Source organism: Marmota flaviventris, chromosome 20 (genome assembly GCF_047511675.1).
Source record: "Marmota flaviventris isolate mMarFla1 chromosome 20, mMarFla1.hap1, whole genome shotgun sequence".
In the NCBI taxonomy this organism is placed as follows: Eukaryota; Metazoa; Chordata; class Mammalia; order Rodentia; family Sciuridae; genus Marmota; species Marmota flaviventris.
The window spans coordinates 14,953,230-14,965,583 of NC_092517.1; the positions used below are offsets into that span (position 1 = coordinate 14,953,230).

A 12,354-nucleotide genomic window follows, 5' to 3' on the forward strand; every position below is an offset into this window, starting at 1 on the left:
TGGTTCCACCATACAAGTATGGAGGGATGCAGTGGGTGCTCGTTGTCCTTGGGAAGTGCCGGCTGGCGGAGGTGCAGGACAGACTGGGGCACTGAGGAAGGTGTCCCCACTTACAGAAGCCCCAGGGCTCCTGCTTGGTGTGGTAAAGGGTTAGGGTTGAGTCTGCAGCATGAGGTCCCTGCCAACTGGGTGCTAGGGGACCAGCTGCCCCTGCTCTCTCTGGATTGCTTGGCCACACAGTTACCCTTTGAGGGCTCACCCAGGTGGACAGCTGAATTCACAGAGTTCTCGGGGCTCCCTGGGGTGGTGCAGCATGAGCAGGCCTGTGTCTCTCCTGGTGTCCCTTGCCTTTGCCATCTCTGCTCTGTGTGTGTTTTAGGAGAGGGCCTCCCCTTGGACTTGGAGCAGCCGAGTCATCTCAAGTTCAGAGTTCAGAGCTCTGCTCTGCTCTCTGCTGTGCCTTGGAAAGGTGTGTGCCTCACAGGCCCCAGAGGTTACGATGGCCAGAGGTCAAGTGTGAGTGGACTCCTGAGCTTTGTTCAAAAGGGTCCTCACCCTTATCTGCAGTTTATTGGAAGCTTACATCGTACAAGCAGTCTCTTACTGTGGATTCCTCTAGGTGTTTCTCGAAGGCACATCTGAACCTGTAAGCTGAAGGGGATGGATTTACTATTTCCTTTGTGCAATGTGTACCGTGCCCCTGCAACACAGTAGCTGGCCTGGGAAGCAGGCCTCGGTGTCCGTCCATCTCCTCGGTGTTTTTGTGCCTCAAAGTTGCCAGTATGGGGAAATTGGGGGCCTCAGTCGCTTGTTGGAAATATTTAGGAAGCTGCCAAGTCTATCAGAATGCTTTACTATCACCCAGGTGAACAGCAGCATAGCCACGTCCTTCAAGGACAACCCCTGTAAGTCAGCACTGCCTGCTTGTGAGGCGGACTGCGTGATGTCTCTGAGGTCAGTCCCCTGCCGAGGAAGAGCACAGGGTGCTGTCTGCCCGCTTTCTCCCAGGACTTAGGACTGTTGTGTATGCGGGTCACATGGTGAGACCTTACCTCGGTGGGGCTGGCGGCGGTTTGGCCTTGTGTTAGGTTCTGTGGTGGATGGCTGGCTTGATGGCTCTTACTCGCTGCCAGGGTGCCTCTGTGCCTCTCCCCCACTTCGCCATTTCTTTCTGGAATAAAGTAGCGGATCCTCTCTCCAAGTCCCGTGTGTCCATGTCTGTCCAGAGTTCTGTGAGTGATGCAGAGGTTAGCCCAGAGTTGGCCGGCTTTGTGACCTGGGCATCTGATGTTGGGAGACATTCCAAGTCTGTGCGTGCCTCGCTGTAAAATTAAACCGGATGTGAGAACAGGTTGTACCTTCCTAGAGTGCTGCCTAGAAACATGGATGTGCTGTGGCTTCCTAGCAGTGCAGAGGACATAGGTGACATTCCCTACTTGAAGGAGAGCAGTGGAGGAGGGAAACTCCAGGACGGGGGTGTGATGGGGTGGTCTCTCCAGTGCTTTTGGTGGAAAGCTGGAGGAACTTCTCTTTCACTGTTGGCAGGCAGTTAGATGAAGGTGTTGCTGGTGGGCCTTGTTGTTTGGGTGCTGGGACCGGCCCAGGGCCTGGCGCTGTGCCTGGAGCTGCACCCCAACCCCTGTTCCTGGTGCTCCTGGACACAGCTCGTGGCTAGGAGGGAAGGCTACTTGTGCAGAGGAAGGCTCCCCAACAGTGCTCCAGGGAGGCTGGGCCCGTGCTCTAGCCGCACCTCACACATTGTCCATAATGTGTTTCCAGCATGTTCTGTGACTTTGAATCTGTTCCTTCCCGGTCAGACACGTTCAGCTGTCTGCTCAGTGCTGTTCTGCCTGGGGCTCTCCTGGTGTGTCCATCTTCCTTTATGGGGTGAGTTTAGGGTTGATGCTGATCATTTACTGTTGGCACTTTGTTTTTTTTCGCATCATTTATTTTTTATTTTTTTCCACAATATCTTTATTTATTTTTATGTGGTGCTGAGGATCGAACCCAGTGCCTCACATGTGCGAGGCAGGCACTCTACCACTGAGCTACAACCCCAGCCCCTCGCATCATTTATTTGTATTAAATAAGGACGAATGGCCAAGGGGTTGGAGCAATAGAACAGCAGCCCCACTGGTCCCTGTCAGTGCTCCTCAGTGTGGTTTAAAGAGGGTGTGGGTTCAGGAAGGTTGCCTAGTGTGGGCGCCTCACCTCTTCTGTTGGTGCATGGTCATGGGAGAGTGAGCGCACACCTCTCAGTGTGTGGTAAGTTGAATATGTGCCCTGTTGTACTGATCACAAAACAAGAAACATTTTTTTTTTCCTACTGGGGATTGAACCCAGGGGTGCTTAACCTCAACCCCACTTTCCCAGCTCTTTTTATTTTTTATTTTCAGACAGTGTCTCGCTGAGTTACTGAGGCTGGCTTTGTACTTGCCATCCTCCTGCATCAGCCTCCCCACTTGCTGGGATTACAGGCATGTACTACCACACCTGACAAGAAATTTTTTCACATGGATATTTTTTTTTTCTTGAGCACATAGTCTTGCCCACCCTAGGGGTACTTACACCCCACTTCAGAGACCCTTAAGTTGATGGTATCATTAAATAATGTATGAAGAGCTGGGCATGGTGGTGCACACCTGTAATCTCAGTGACTCTGGATGCTGGGGAAGGAGGATCTGAAGTTCGAGGCTAGCCTCAGTAACTTAGTCATTGTCTCAGAATTTTAAAAAAGGGCTGGAGGTGAGGCTCAGTGGTAGAGCACCCCTGGGTTCAATTCTCAGTACCAAAAAAAAAAAAAAAAAAAAATCCCATGAGGTGTGTTAAGAAAACTAACATAGGAACAGGAAAGGAACAGGGTTAGAGTGATACCAGCAGCAGGGCCAGGAAGCAATGCTGACTGGGAGTTGGAGGAGTCAGATGGGAGGAACTTGCACCTGAGAGGCTGCTGTAGGTGCTGTGTGGCCTTGGGAAGATCACTGTGTTCTCCAAACTTTCAGTTTCTCCTAACCAAAGAGGCTAGCTGTGAAGGTGAACTGAGATCACGCTGATGTGCGCAGACGTGAGAGTGGTGTCTGGCGCAGGGCAGGGCAAGTCAGTGGTGGCTGCTGGGGTCACTGAGTGCCTCCTCTGTGCCTGAGCCTTTGCCAGGTACCCTGTGGTGTTCAGTGTGTGGGTCTGGATCTTGGGGCTGGTCCTTCTGTTCTGGCTGAGTCCAAAGCCCCCAGCTTTGCACCACCTGGGGCCTCCTGGCCCGAGTCTGGGTGCCGCTGCTCCAGTGAGTGAGCTGCATGTGGGGGAGGCATAGGCAAGGTCTTGCCTTTGCAGGGGAGCATCAGGTGACCAGGAGTCCTTCCAGGGCCAGGTCCCCACCCCCATCCTCATCCAAGCCCAGTCACTGTGTGGTTTTTCACCAGGTCAGTTGATTTCCTGGGCTGCTTGGACCATACTGGGGCCACATCAGGGAGGGCTGTGGGCAAGATCCGGGGCTGTCTGGCTTAGTGTGTGGGTCTCTGCGTCAGTGTTCAGGTGCCCTCGGAGTAGGGGAGGCCCTTCCCTCCACTTCAGCTTCTTCCTGCCCTCTTGCCACCTCACTGACTGCCTAGTCCCTTCAACTACCCCCAGCCTCGTGATTGTTACTGAGGCTGAGACAGATGCTTTTGGGAGCAAGGAAGCCACTGATTGTCACCTGGTCAGGCACCTAGGTACTTGTCCTGGAGATGGGAGGGTATACGTATGCCTAGGGGACAGATGGGGTTGACCACAGGACTGGGGCAGGAGAGATGGGGGAATGGAAACAGGACACCATTTTTGGTGTGTTCCTGGCCTTGTCCTGTGTGCAGGCCACCTGGCGCTGTGCTGGGCTAAGGTGCAGGGACAGGATCCGCGTGCCTCTAGGCTGTGTTGTGTCAGCACTTGGAAGGGCTGGGAGGTGGTGGAGGTGCTGGAGCCCCAGGTTCCTGGATCTTTCCAGATAGGAGGGATAAGGACGCACGGACCACATGGTTCCTCTGCAGGGGTGGCAGTTGGATTGCAGATTGAGGGTCTGCCCTGTCTGGCCAGTGGCCATGGCATTGGCTGTGGGGTGGCCGGAGTGTTCCTGGAGCAGAACGTGGCCCCTAAGCCCTCTGTCATAGAAGTTTTCCAGGGTGTGCATGTCACCCCCATCTGGTATCTGCAGAGTGCCCTGGGGCTCATTTGTCTGCATTGGGAGTTTGGAAGGGGCTTATCTTTGGGCTCCCCCTCATGTGGCCCATTTATTGTCGCCAGCACTAGGAAATTGGCTCTCAGACGCTCATGAATGTGCACGTGACTGACGGTGACGTTCTTCCTGGGGAGAGTAGGGTCTTGAGTGGAATTCAGAGGTGGGATCAAAGGGTCAGGGCTCATCTCTTCTGTGAGCTGGACTTGGGGCAGTGTTTGGTGGTAGCTACCTGGTGCCAGTAACATAAGCCAGGTGATGGCCAGCCATGCCCAGATCTTGGTCCAAGCATGGGGAGGAAGGAGGGGAGGTCCATGTAGCCCTGTCTGGCAGGCCTGAGAGGCGTTGTTAAGCACCTCCTTGATATCTAACTTCAGGTTTATTCTGGAACTTTCTCATGGTCCTATTTTAATCGCCCTGTGACTGATCTGGAATGTGAGTCGACTCCCCTGTCACCTAAGGCTTGTGTGTTCATAACAGATATTGCTGGTTGCCGATCAGCTCCAGTGCAGCTTTGAAGCCTTGAGGGGGCGCTCGTGTGGAGGCGCAAGGCCCTGTCCCCCTCTTCCCCCTGCTCCTCCTCTTCCAGGACCCCGTCACACACTCCTCCACTTGACCTGCTTGAACAGGCAGGTTTAATTTGGGTTTCTGGGCGTGGTGTGTTCTTTTCTCTTCCCATTGACCGTGGACTAAGATTTTTTTTTTTTTTTAATAAAACATGAAATTTTCTTTCTTTTTTTTGGGTGTGAAATAAATCCTCCTTTTGAACATTTGGCATAAGTGAAAGTGTGAGGTTTTATTCACTCAAACCTAGTACAGGAGGACTGGGGGTCGTTGCAGAAGCAATCTGAATGCCAGATTGGGAGGAAAGCTAAGAGCAGGCCCATCTTGGAGGTGGTCACTGGTCAGCCAGGGCCTCTGAAAAGCAAGAGGTTGGGTCACAACTCCAGGCTACCCTCCTGCTGGCCTTCCACAGTGTGGGGGAGGTGATGTGGTGACGGGGATGGGGACATTGTCCTTGGAGTTGGGAGGTGGTGTTGGAGTGTGGAGTGTGATTCTGGTCTGTGCAGCAGGGTGAGCACCCCCAGCCTGCATCACATTGGGGTGCATGTTTGTGAGGAAGGAGTGTGGCAGATTGTCATGTGCACCTCCAGAGGCTGGTGCTCTGCCCCCTCAGGGACAAGCTGGGGTCTTTTACCAGATACTTGGGGATTCAGAATGAATCCAGAATCCTTTGCGTATCTGGCTGTGGAGCCTCTTCTGAAGGCAGCTGTGGCCCCAATTCCCATGTGATGTGAAGTTACATGGGCAAGGTGCTGTCATGCCAGGTGGCCATATGTATTCATGATGGGATCTGGAGCCACTTTAAGGAGTCAAGGCTCCCATGGGCCCCAGAGCTGGCTAAGGTGCCAGTGCTTGCAACATGGTGTTCTTTGACAAAGGCTTTGAAAAGGTCACTCCACTCCGTGTGGCTCTCCAGGACCAGCCTGGCTGCTTCCTGCAGGGATTTGGGGAAGCTGTTGGAGGGGCAGAGTTGGGGAAGGAGGTGTCTTGTGTCACCCAGCAAGCAGGCTCTGGTGGGCTCAGCTCCCATTTAGGATTTCAAGGCAAAGGGATTAATCTGACCCAGGAAAAGACTCACCTTTGGCCTCTTCCCAAAGGATGTCCTGAAGAAACTTCCTCAGGGCCCGGCTGTGCTGCTGGTACTGAGCCCCAAACAGCTTGATTGCCATGTCAAAGGGGGCATTGAACTGGGGGTAGAGCAGGGGCGTCAGGGTCTCGCCCCGCCCCTCTCCCTAGCATGTCCCCTCACTGGAGGAAGCTGGGTTCTCCTGGCTGCTATCTTGAGGACATTCACCAGCCTCTCTCATGTATCCTGGCCCTAGCCTCAAGGAGGTCTCCTAGTATGCGTTCCCACCCCCTTATAATTTGGGCAAGATTGAATCACTGGTGGTGGTCGCATTTCAGGCCAGTGGGGAGCTTTGCGGGGCAGGGTGTTCCCAGCATGCAGGCCACTAGCCTGGCTGAGGTTCTGGCCCACCTTTCTCTGTGCTTCCTTGTGCTTCCTCCTGCTCCTCCCCCAGCTGCTCCTCCCCCAGGCCCAGGAAATGAAACTGGATGCTGATTTTTTTTCCCAGAAAGATGCTCCAGGCCAGATCTTTTCTTCTTAGGGGGAGACTGTCCCCCTTCCCTGTTTCCAAGCCATCTTCTGGGATGGTTTACTGGGGCTCACACCCTCTGGGGTGGATGGGAATGAACTACTTTTGTGGCTATATCGTAGATCTCTCTGGAGAGCAGGCACAGTACCTTTCTCCTTGCTGGTGGTCAGATGGGGTTGACCACAGGACTGGGGCAGGAGAGATGGGGGAATGGAAACAGGACACCTTTTTTGGTGTGTTCCTGGCCTTGTCCTTGTCCTTGGTGCCTGGCTGTGGTGGTCACCCAGTGTCTGAATGGGTGGGTGATGGAATCTTAGTGCTGGAAGGGAGCCTGGGCTAGTCCTCACAGCAGGATCCCAGAGAGGCTGGACAGCCTGCCCGAGGCCACAGAGGCAGTTGAGGGCAAGGACTAGAGCCAGACCTAAGACCCACCCAGGCCTGAGTCCATACCAGGTGGGCTCAGGTTCCCGTGGGTAAAGAGGCTCTGGGAGTGGCCACAGGGAATGGCCGCCCCTTCCCTCTGCAGGCTTGGTCTCACTGCAAAGCTGAGTGGGGTGCAGGGCTGGTTTCTTTAGGGACTGGGGTCTTCAGGTCCCTCCTGTCCCTCCTGCTGATACAGTTTTTTTCTACCCCTGTGACCACTGTGTATGGTCAGGTCACCTTGCAGTGTTCTTGGGAATCGAGGGGTGCTGACTGTGGGAATGCCAGGCTGCTGTGACATTGGGGTGGTGTAGTAGGGCAGGTGTGAGGTGGACTGGCTGCATGAGACCTTCGATAGCCCCTCAGTGTAGGTCCTGGTTGTCTGTCTGTCCAGTGAAGGTGGGGCTTGGTCGCAGAGGTCTGAAACCTGATTCCAGGAGGAAGGGCAGTGCCCAGAGGGAGGCCTGGTCAGGTACACCCAGGGCCAGCAGCTGCTCTGGGCTGCCCCAGCCCCCTCTGGGCATTCCTGGCTTGGGCTCTAGTTGAGGTGGGTCTTTCTTCCAAGGCCATGTTCATGTCATCCCGGACCCTGTCACCATTTGCACTAAGGCAGAGAATTCTGCCGATTGGGTGGCTGTCCCCTAGCTGGGGCTGGCTGAGCCACAGGAATGATTCCTGGGCTTGGCTGAAGGATTCACGCCATTCCCTTAGGAGCCTCTGGGGCTGAGAATACGCCTGGGTCCTAGTGAGGAGCAGAGAAGGGTTTGGAGAGCTTGAGGTTGTCATTGGCCTTTGACCAGAGAGAAGGGTGGGAACAGGTAAAGGAGGCCGAGGGGAGGACTCGCGTCCTTGTTTCTCAGGCCGCAGAGGCCACTCCTAGGCCACCATGTTCCCTGTGTGGTCGCCAGATCCAGGAGGAGGAAGAGAGGAGGGCGGGGCTGCACCCAGTCCTGACCTCGGGCTCCATCTCTGCCATGTTGGCCCTGGCACCTTGGGCAAGTGAGTTCACCTCTCTGAACTTCTGCTTCCTGTCTGCATAGTGTGGATTTTAGTGTCACCTTGCTTACCCCACAGGTTGTGGTAGAGATTAAATGGCATGGAATGAGGGAGACCATGGCTGGGGTGCAGCTTCGGGGTAGACCCCTGGCCTGGCATGTGTGGGGTCCTGGGCTGGATCCTAGCATCACAAAAAAATAGAAGTAGAACAATTGTTGGAGATCACAGCTCCAGGCACAGCTGTACGGTAACTGCCATCAGGAAGTACCCCAGAAGAATCCCAGGGTAGCTCCAGAGGGGTGTCCCCCTGGGCACGGACCCCCAGCCAGCCTGGGGAGGTTGCACCGACTGGCCCTGTAAAATCCCCTTCTCCCTCCTCGTCTGGAACTGTCTCAGGTCTTCCTTTCCTGTGCAAGATACGTGAGAGCAAAGACCAGCCCGCCCTGCTCCGTCCTTTCTGCAGGTGAGGTCAGTGCTAGAGCCTGGGCTGGCAGCCAGCTCCCCTGTCCAGGGTTCTGTCTGGAGCACTCCCGCCCACAGCTCTTACTCCTGGTGCCTTGGCTCTGTGCTCACGAGCTGCCTCTGCAGCCTGCAGACCTCCAGCACCTTCTCTCTGCGGTTGGGGCGGGGCGGGCTCCTCATGTTCCCACGCTCTTGTAGCAGGTACTTGGTGACAATATTCTCTGACCAAAAACCTTGTAGAGCCCAGTGCAAAGCTCAGCTATCTCGGTGCTCATTTACAGTTACAGTTTATAATCCTTGAGCCCTTGTTCTTAGCTACCTGTTCCTGTCCTGGCCCCTTCCCCTGCTTCACAGCCACAGATGCATAAAATGCAGAAGCACCAACCCGGATCTCCAACCCGTCCTCTGCGCCATCCGCCTGGTCTGTGTCCTCTTGGTGGAGCCAGCCATCGATAGCTCTGGGCTGCAGTTTGGCTGGTGGCTTCTTGGACTCCTTTCTTTGCTGGAGAGGAGAGAGTTCTGTTTGGGTCCTGAGTCGTCCGCCCCCCCCCCCCCCCGCCCCGTGTCCTTCTAGAAACAGAATCAGGCCAATCCTAGAGCCCTCCTTTGTGTTCTGGGAGAGGCACAGGCCTGGAGAGGTGGAGCTGCTGCCCCAGGTCACGTGACTGTTGCTAAGTGGGGCAAGACCTTCCTCCCCCGTCAGAATGTGGGGCTTTGCAGCGGAGGGGCTCACCTGGGCTTTCTGATGTTCGGGGCTCAGGAAGCTGGAGCCTGCCATGGCCACGTCCACCCAGAGCACACTGAGGAGCAGCAGGCTGCAGATGGTCCCCGCAGAGAACATGGCTTCAGGTAGCCCTGAGGGAGAGAGGGTTTCTAGGTTGCCTGTCTCATCCCCTTGATGTGCCTCAGAATTGTTTGGGAAGGAGCCCAGCGGACAGGTGAGGGGACTCAAGGACCTGAGTGGTGACTGTGAAGTAGGGAGGGTCTCCCTCTCCAAGGTTGGGGAGAAATAAAGGTTCTGTGAATCTTGGTGTGGGAAAGACTTGGGGCATCCACCCCAGTGCTGGTCGTCCTAGTCCCTGATGATGAAGCTGAACCAGCAGGATCTCCAGGGGACAGCCTGGGATTGAGGCAGCTTTTAAATCGAGCCCTGTCCCTGAGCTGTCACATTGACCTTGGTTGTCCTTCTCCCCTTTGTGAAAATGGGTCGGCTGAGCCCAGAGAGGTTAAGCAGATGGCCAGCGGGCACACAGTAAGGCAGACCTGTAAGCACACACAGACATAAAGAGGAGTGAGCCTACCTGGGATTCCTGGTAAGGTGGTGCCCAGGGGCCCCTTGGTCCTTATATAGCAAGCTTGGTGTTTGTTTTAATCCAGCGACCTCATCTCAGAGGCAGCTGGCTCCTGTGTGGGCTGATGGACATTCCTAGGGAACTAAAAATGCTCATGTCCTCTGGGTAGAATCAACAGTGGAGGTCACCTGCCCTGCAGATTGCTGGGTTGGCCCAGGTGGGACTGCTCCAGCTGCCTGGCCCTGGGGGAGGGGAGGGGAGGGGAGGTAAGGGGAGGCAGGTGCTGGGCTCTGCTACCCGTGACCCCCATCTTCCCCTGTATCTGCCCTGGGGGGCAAGGCCCTGGGGCCTGATTCAGTCCTCTCCTGTTTTCTCAGCTAAAGCTTCTGGATCACAGCAGGAGCCAGGGTCACAGAATCCTCCCCGGTGAGTGCAGGTTCCATTGCACAGATGAAGAGGACTGGGGATGAGGCGCTTGCTGCTCCCTTAAGAGCAGGTGTAGGGTGGCCACACTTGGTGTTTTCCTGGTAGTGCCAGCGGCTCTGGGCTTGGCCTTGGTCTTGGCCTTGGCAGTTGCTTTTGTTTCTTTGGAGGTGCTGGGGATGGACCACCTAGAGCAGCACTCCAGCCCCTAACGGCTCGCCTTCCCCTGAGGCTATGGTCCTGAGGGCGAGGGGAGGGAGACTGAGTGGACCTGGGGAAGTCCACAGCCCTGCACTGGTGCCTGCCTTGTGAGCTGTTTGGCCCCAGGCAGATCCTGAACATCCTGGGAAAGCCACATAGGCTGCGCAGCCCTTCTGAACCAGGCCCACAGGACTTGCAAGCAGGTGTCAAGGCCATTGCACCATCAGCCCAGGAGTTCCTCACTCCCCGTGCTTCCTGTAGATGATGACAGCAGCTCCCCAGGGTCCAGCGAGTCGCCTGTGCAGAAGCCTCACTGTTGAGAGGAGGGACTCACTTCAGTCTGGGGCTTGGCTACTGTGGGAGGCTGCGGGAAGGCCAAGTGGTGGCCTGGGGCGGCCTGGGATGCAGAGTGCTGTGCGGGAAGGTGCAGGTGCCGAATGGGCTGTGTGGCAGCAGGGCTGAGTGATCAAAGGGCTGGACGTGGTTTGAGGTCCTGTTGGGGTGGCCTGGAAAACTGCTAGTCTGAGAAGTTCGAGCTCTGTCTGTAGGAGGGCGGCCACGGAGCCTTTGACCTGGGAGAGCCCAAACCATAGCATGGATGAAAGAGTTGAGAAGACTTGAAAGCCCCCGAGCCTGAGCCCTTTATTTTACAGGGAGAAAACCTAGAAAGCAATAGGGCTGCACTTTGCCCAAAGCCGTGCAGATCTGGGACAAAGCCAGGACTCCCTTCTCGTGATGTGGTGCTTTCCGATAGCCATCTGCTTCCATGGTGACCGTGGTGTTCAGGAAGATGGCCTGTTCCGAGTAGGACTGGGGCAGGCTGTCCAGTCAGGAGGACAAGGACAGCGGAACAGACAGTTGCCAGGGTCCACCCTGACTTAAGAGATGGCCTTCTGTGGGGATTGGGCCCTTAGAGTCGCAGGCTGGGCTGCATCCCTAGGGAGAATGTGGGGGCTGAGAAACTCCTGGAGAGAAACTTTGTCATCTACCAATGGTGGCCGACATTCCCACGTCCCGACAGCACCTGTGCTTTCACAGCTTGTCGTTACCTGAGCCCAGGAGGGGCCAAAGGTGGAGGTGGAGAGAACTCTGGAGGCCTTGGAGGCCTGTGGGTTTTTCCAGAGCCATTCCTACCCCAAACACTCCAGAACAGACAGTGCCTGACCATGGCGACCCGGGCACCTACAGGGGACAGGAGCCGGCTCACTGTGTTGATCTTAGATAAGGCCACCCCCAAGCAAACACCCCATGCTGCTCTCTTATCTTTGGGGCACTAAGAGGTGGCAGGGGTTGAAGATCCAGGTGCATACCACAGGGTCCCGGAGGAGGATGGGGAGGAGGGATTTGTGAGAACATGGGAGAGGCCCAGGAAGCACCTCACGTCGCCCTCCCCCCCCCACCAATTGTAGAAGTGGGGTACAGGCCGGCTGGAGAATGTAGATCTGACCCAAAGGAGTGGGGAAGACCGCGTGACTGGGGGTCCAACATGTGGCTGTTTTCCTGCTTTTTAAGTTTGGATAATAACCAAGACCCATTGGGCAGCTTTCTGAGGGTGGGGACCTAACCTGACCCGACTGGAGCTGGCTTTTTCCTGGAGCTTAGTAGGGGTTTAGTGTTTGCTGATGTCCTTCCTGTGGCCGCTTCCTGGAGCCTGTCCTTAGCGACTTAATTGCGAAATGTGGCTGCCTCTGAGAACAGGTTACCTGTGCTCACTCCTCACTGCAGTTTCTTCTGTTCTGATAATTACTTGGTTGTAGGAAGCACGTTTGTTTTTTAACCAGTTTGGCCAGTCAGCTTGAGGCTGATTTGGGGGTTATAAAAGAGATGATTATTTGAGTTGGGTTTTTTTGGTGGGCACCTACGACTTCTAGATCAGCATTTTCCAATAGAGATGTAATGCTAACCTCAAATGAGTTTTATGTGTAATTTAAATTTTTCTAAGAGCCACATTTAATAATTCAAAAAAGAAACAAGTGAAATGAATTTTAATAACAACTATATTTTACTTAACCACTACATCCAAAATGTTATCACCTAAAGGTATAATCAGTGTAACAAATTCATTTATTTATTTTTTGGTACTGGGAATTGAACTCGGGGCACTTAACCACTGAGCTGCATCTCCAGCCCTTTTAAAATTTTTTTTTATTTTGAGACAGGGTATCACTTAAGTTGCTTAGGGCTTCACTAAATTGCT

The 12,354-nt window shown here is 54.8% G+C and overlaps 2 protein-coding genes across 2 annotated transcripts in view; both read right to left on the reverse strand.

The window, feature by feature from the left end:
• Cidec (cell death inducing DFFA like effector c) overlaps positions 1–12,354 on the reverse strand; it is a 554,473-nt gene that overhangs the window by 274,922 nt on the left and 267,197 nt on the right. The gene's annotated exons all lie outside the window — the stretch shown is intronic.
• On the reverse strand, positions 5,103–9,082 carry Ghrl (ghrelin and obestatin prepropeptide). The gene is made up of 4 exons (XM_034636006.2): positions 8,975–9,082; positions 8,627–8,743; positions 5,847–5,955; positions 5,103–5,122 (listed from the first exon to the last, which is right to left on the reverse strand). Exons 1-4 carry the CDS (start codon positions 9,080–9,082, stop codon positions 5,103–5,105), a joined length of 354 nt encoding a protein of 117 aa, XP_034491897.2.

Coding starts and splice junctions, on each gene's coding strand:
- Ghrl (XM_034636006.2), bottom strand. CDS start 9,082: ATGTTCTCTGCGGGGACCATCTGCAGCCTGCTGCTCCTCAGTGTGCTC. Junction 8,744..8,974: donor CCGAACATCAGAAAGCCCAG/GTGAGCCCCTCC, acceptor TCTCCTCTCCAG/CAAAGAAAGGAGTCCAAGAA. Junction 5,956..8,626: donor AGGACGGGTTGGAGATCCGG/GTTGGTGCTTCT, acceptor CTCTACCCCCAG/TTCAATGCCCCCTTTGACAT.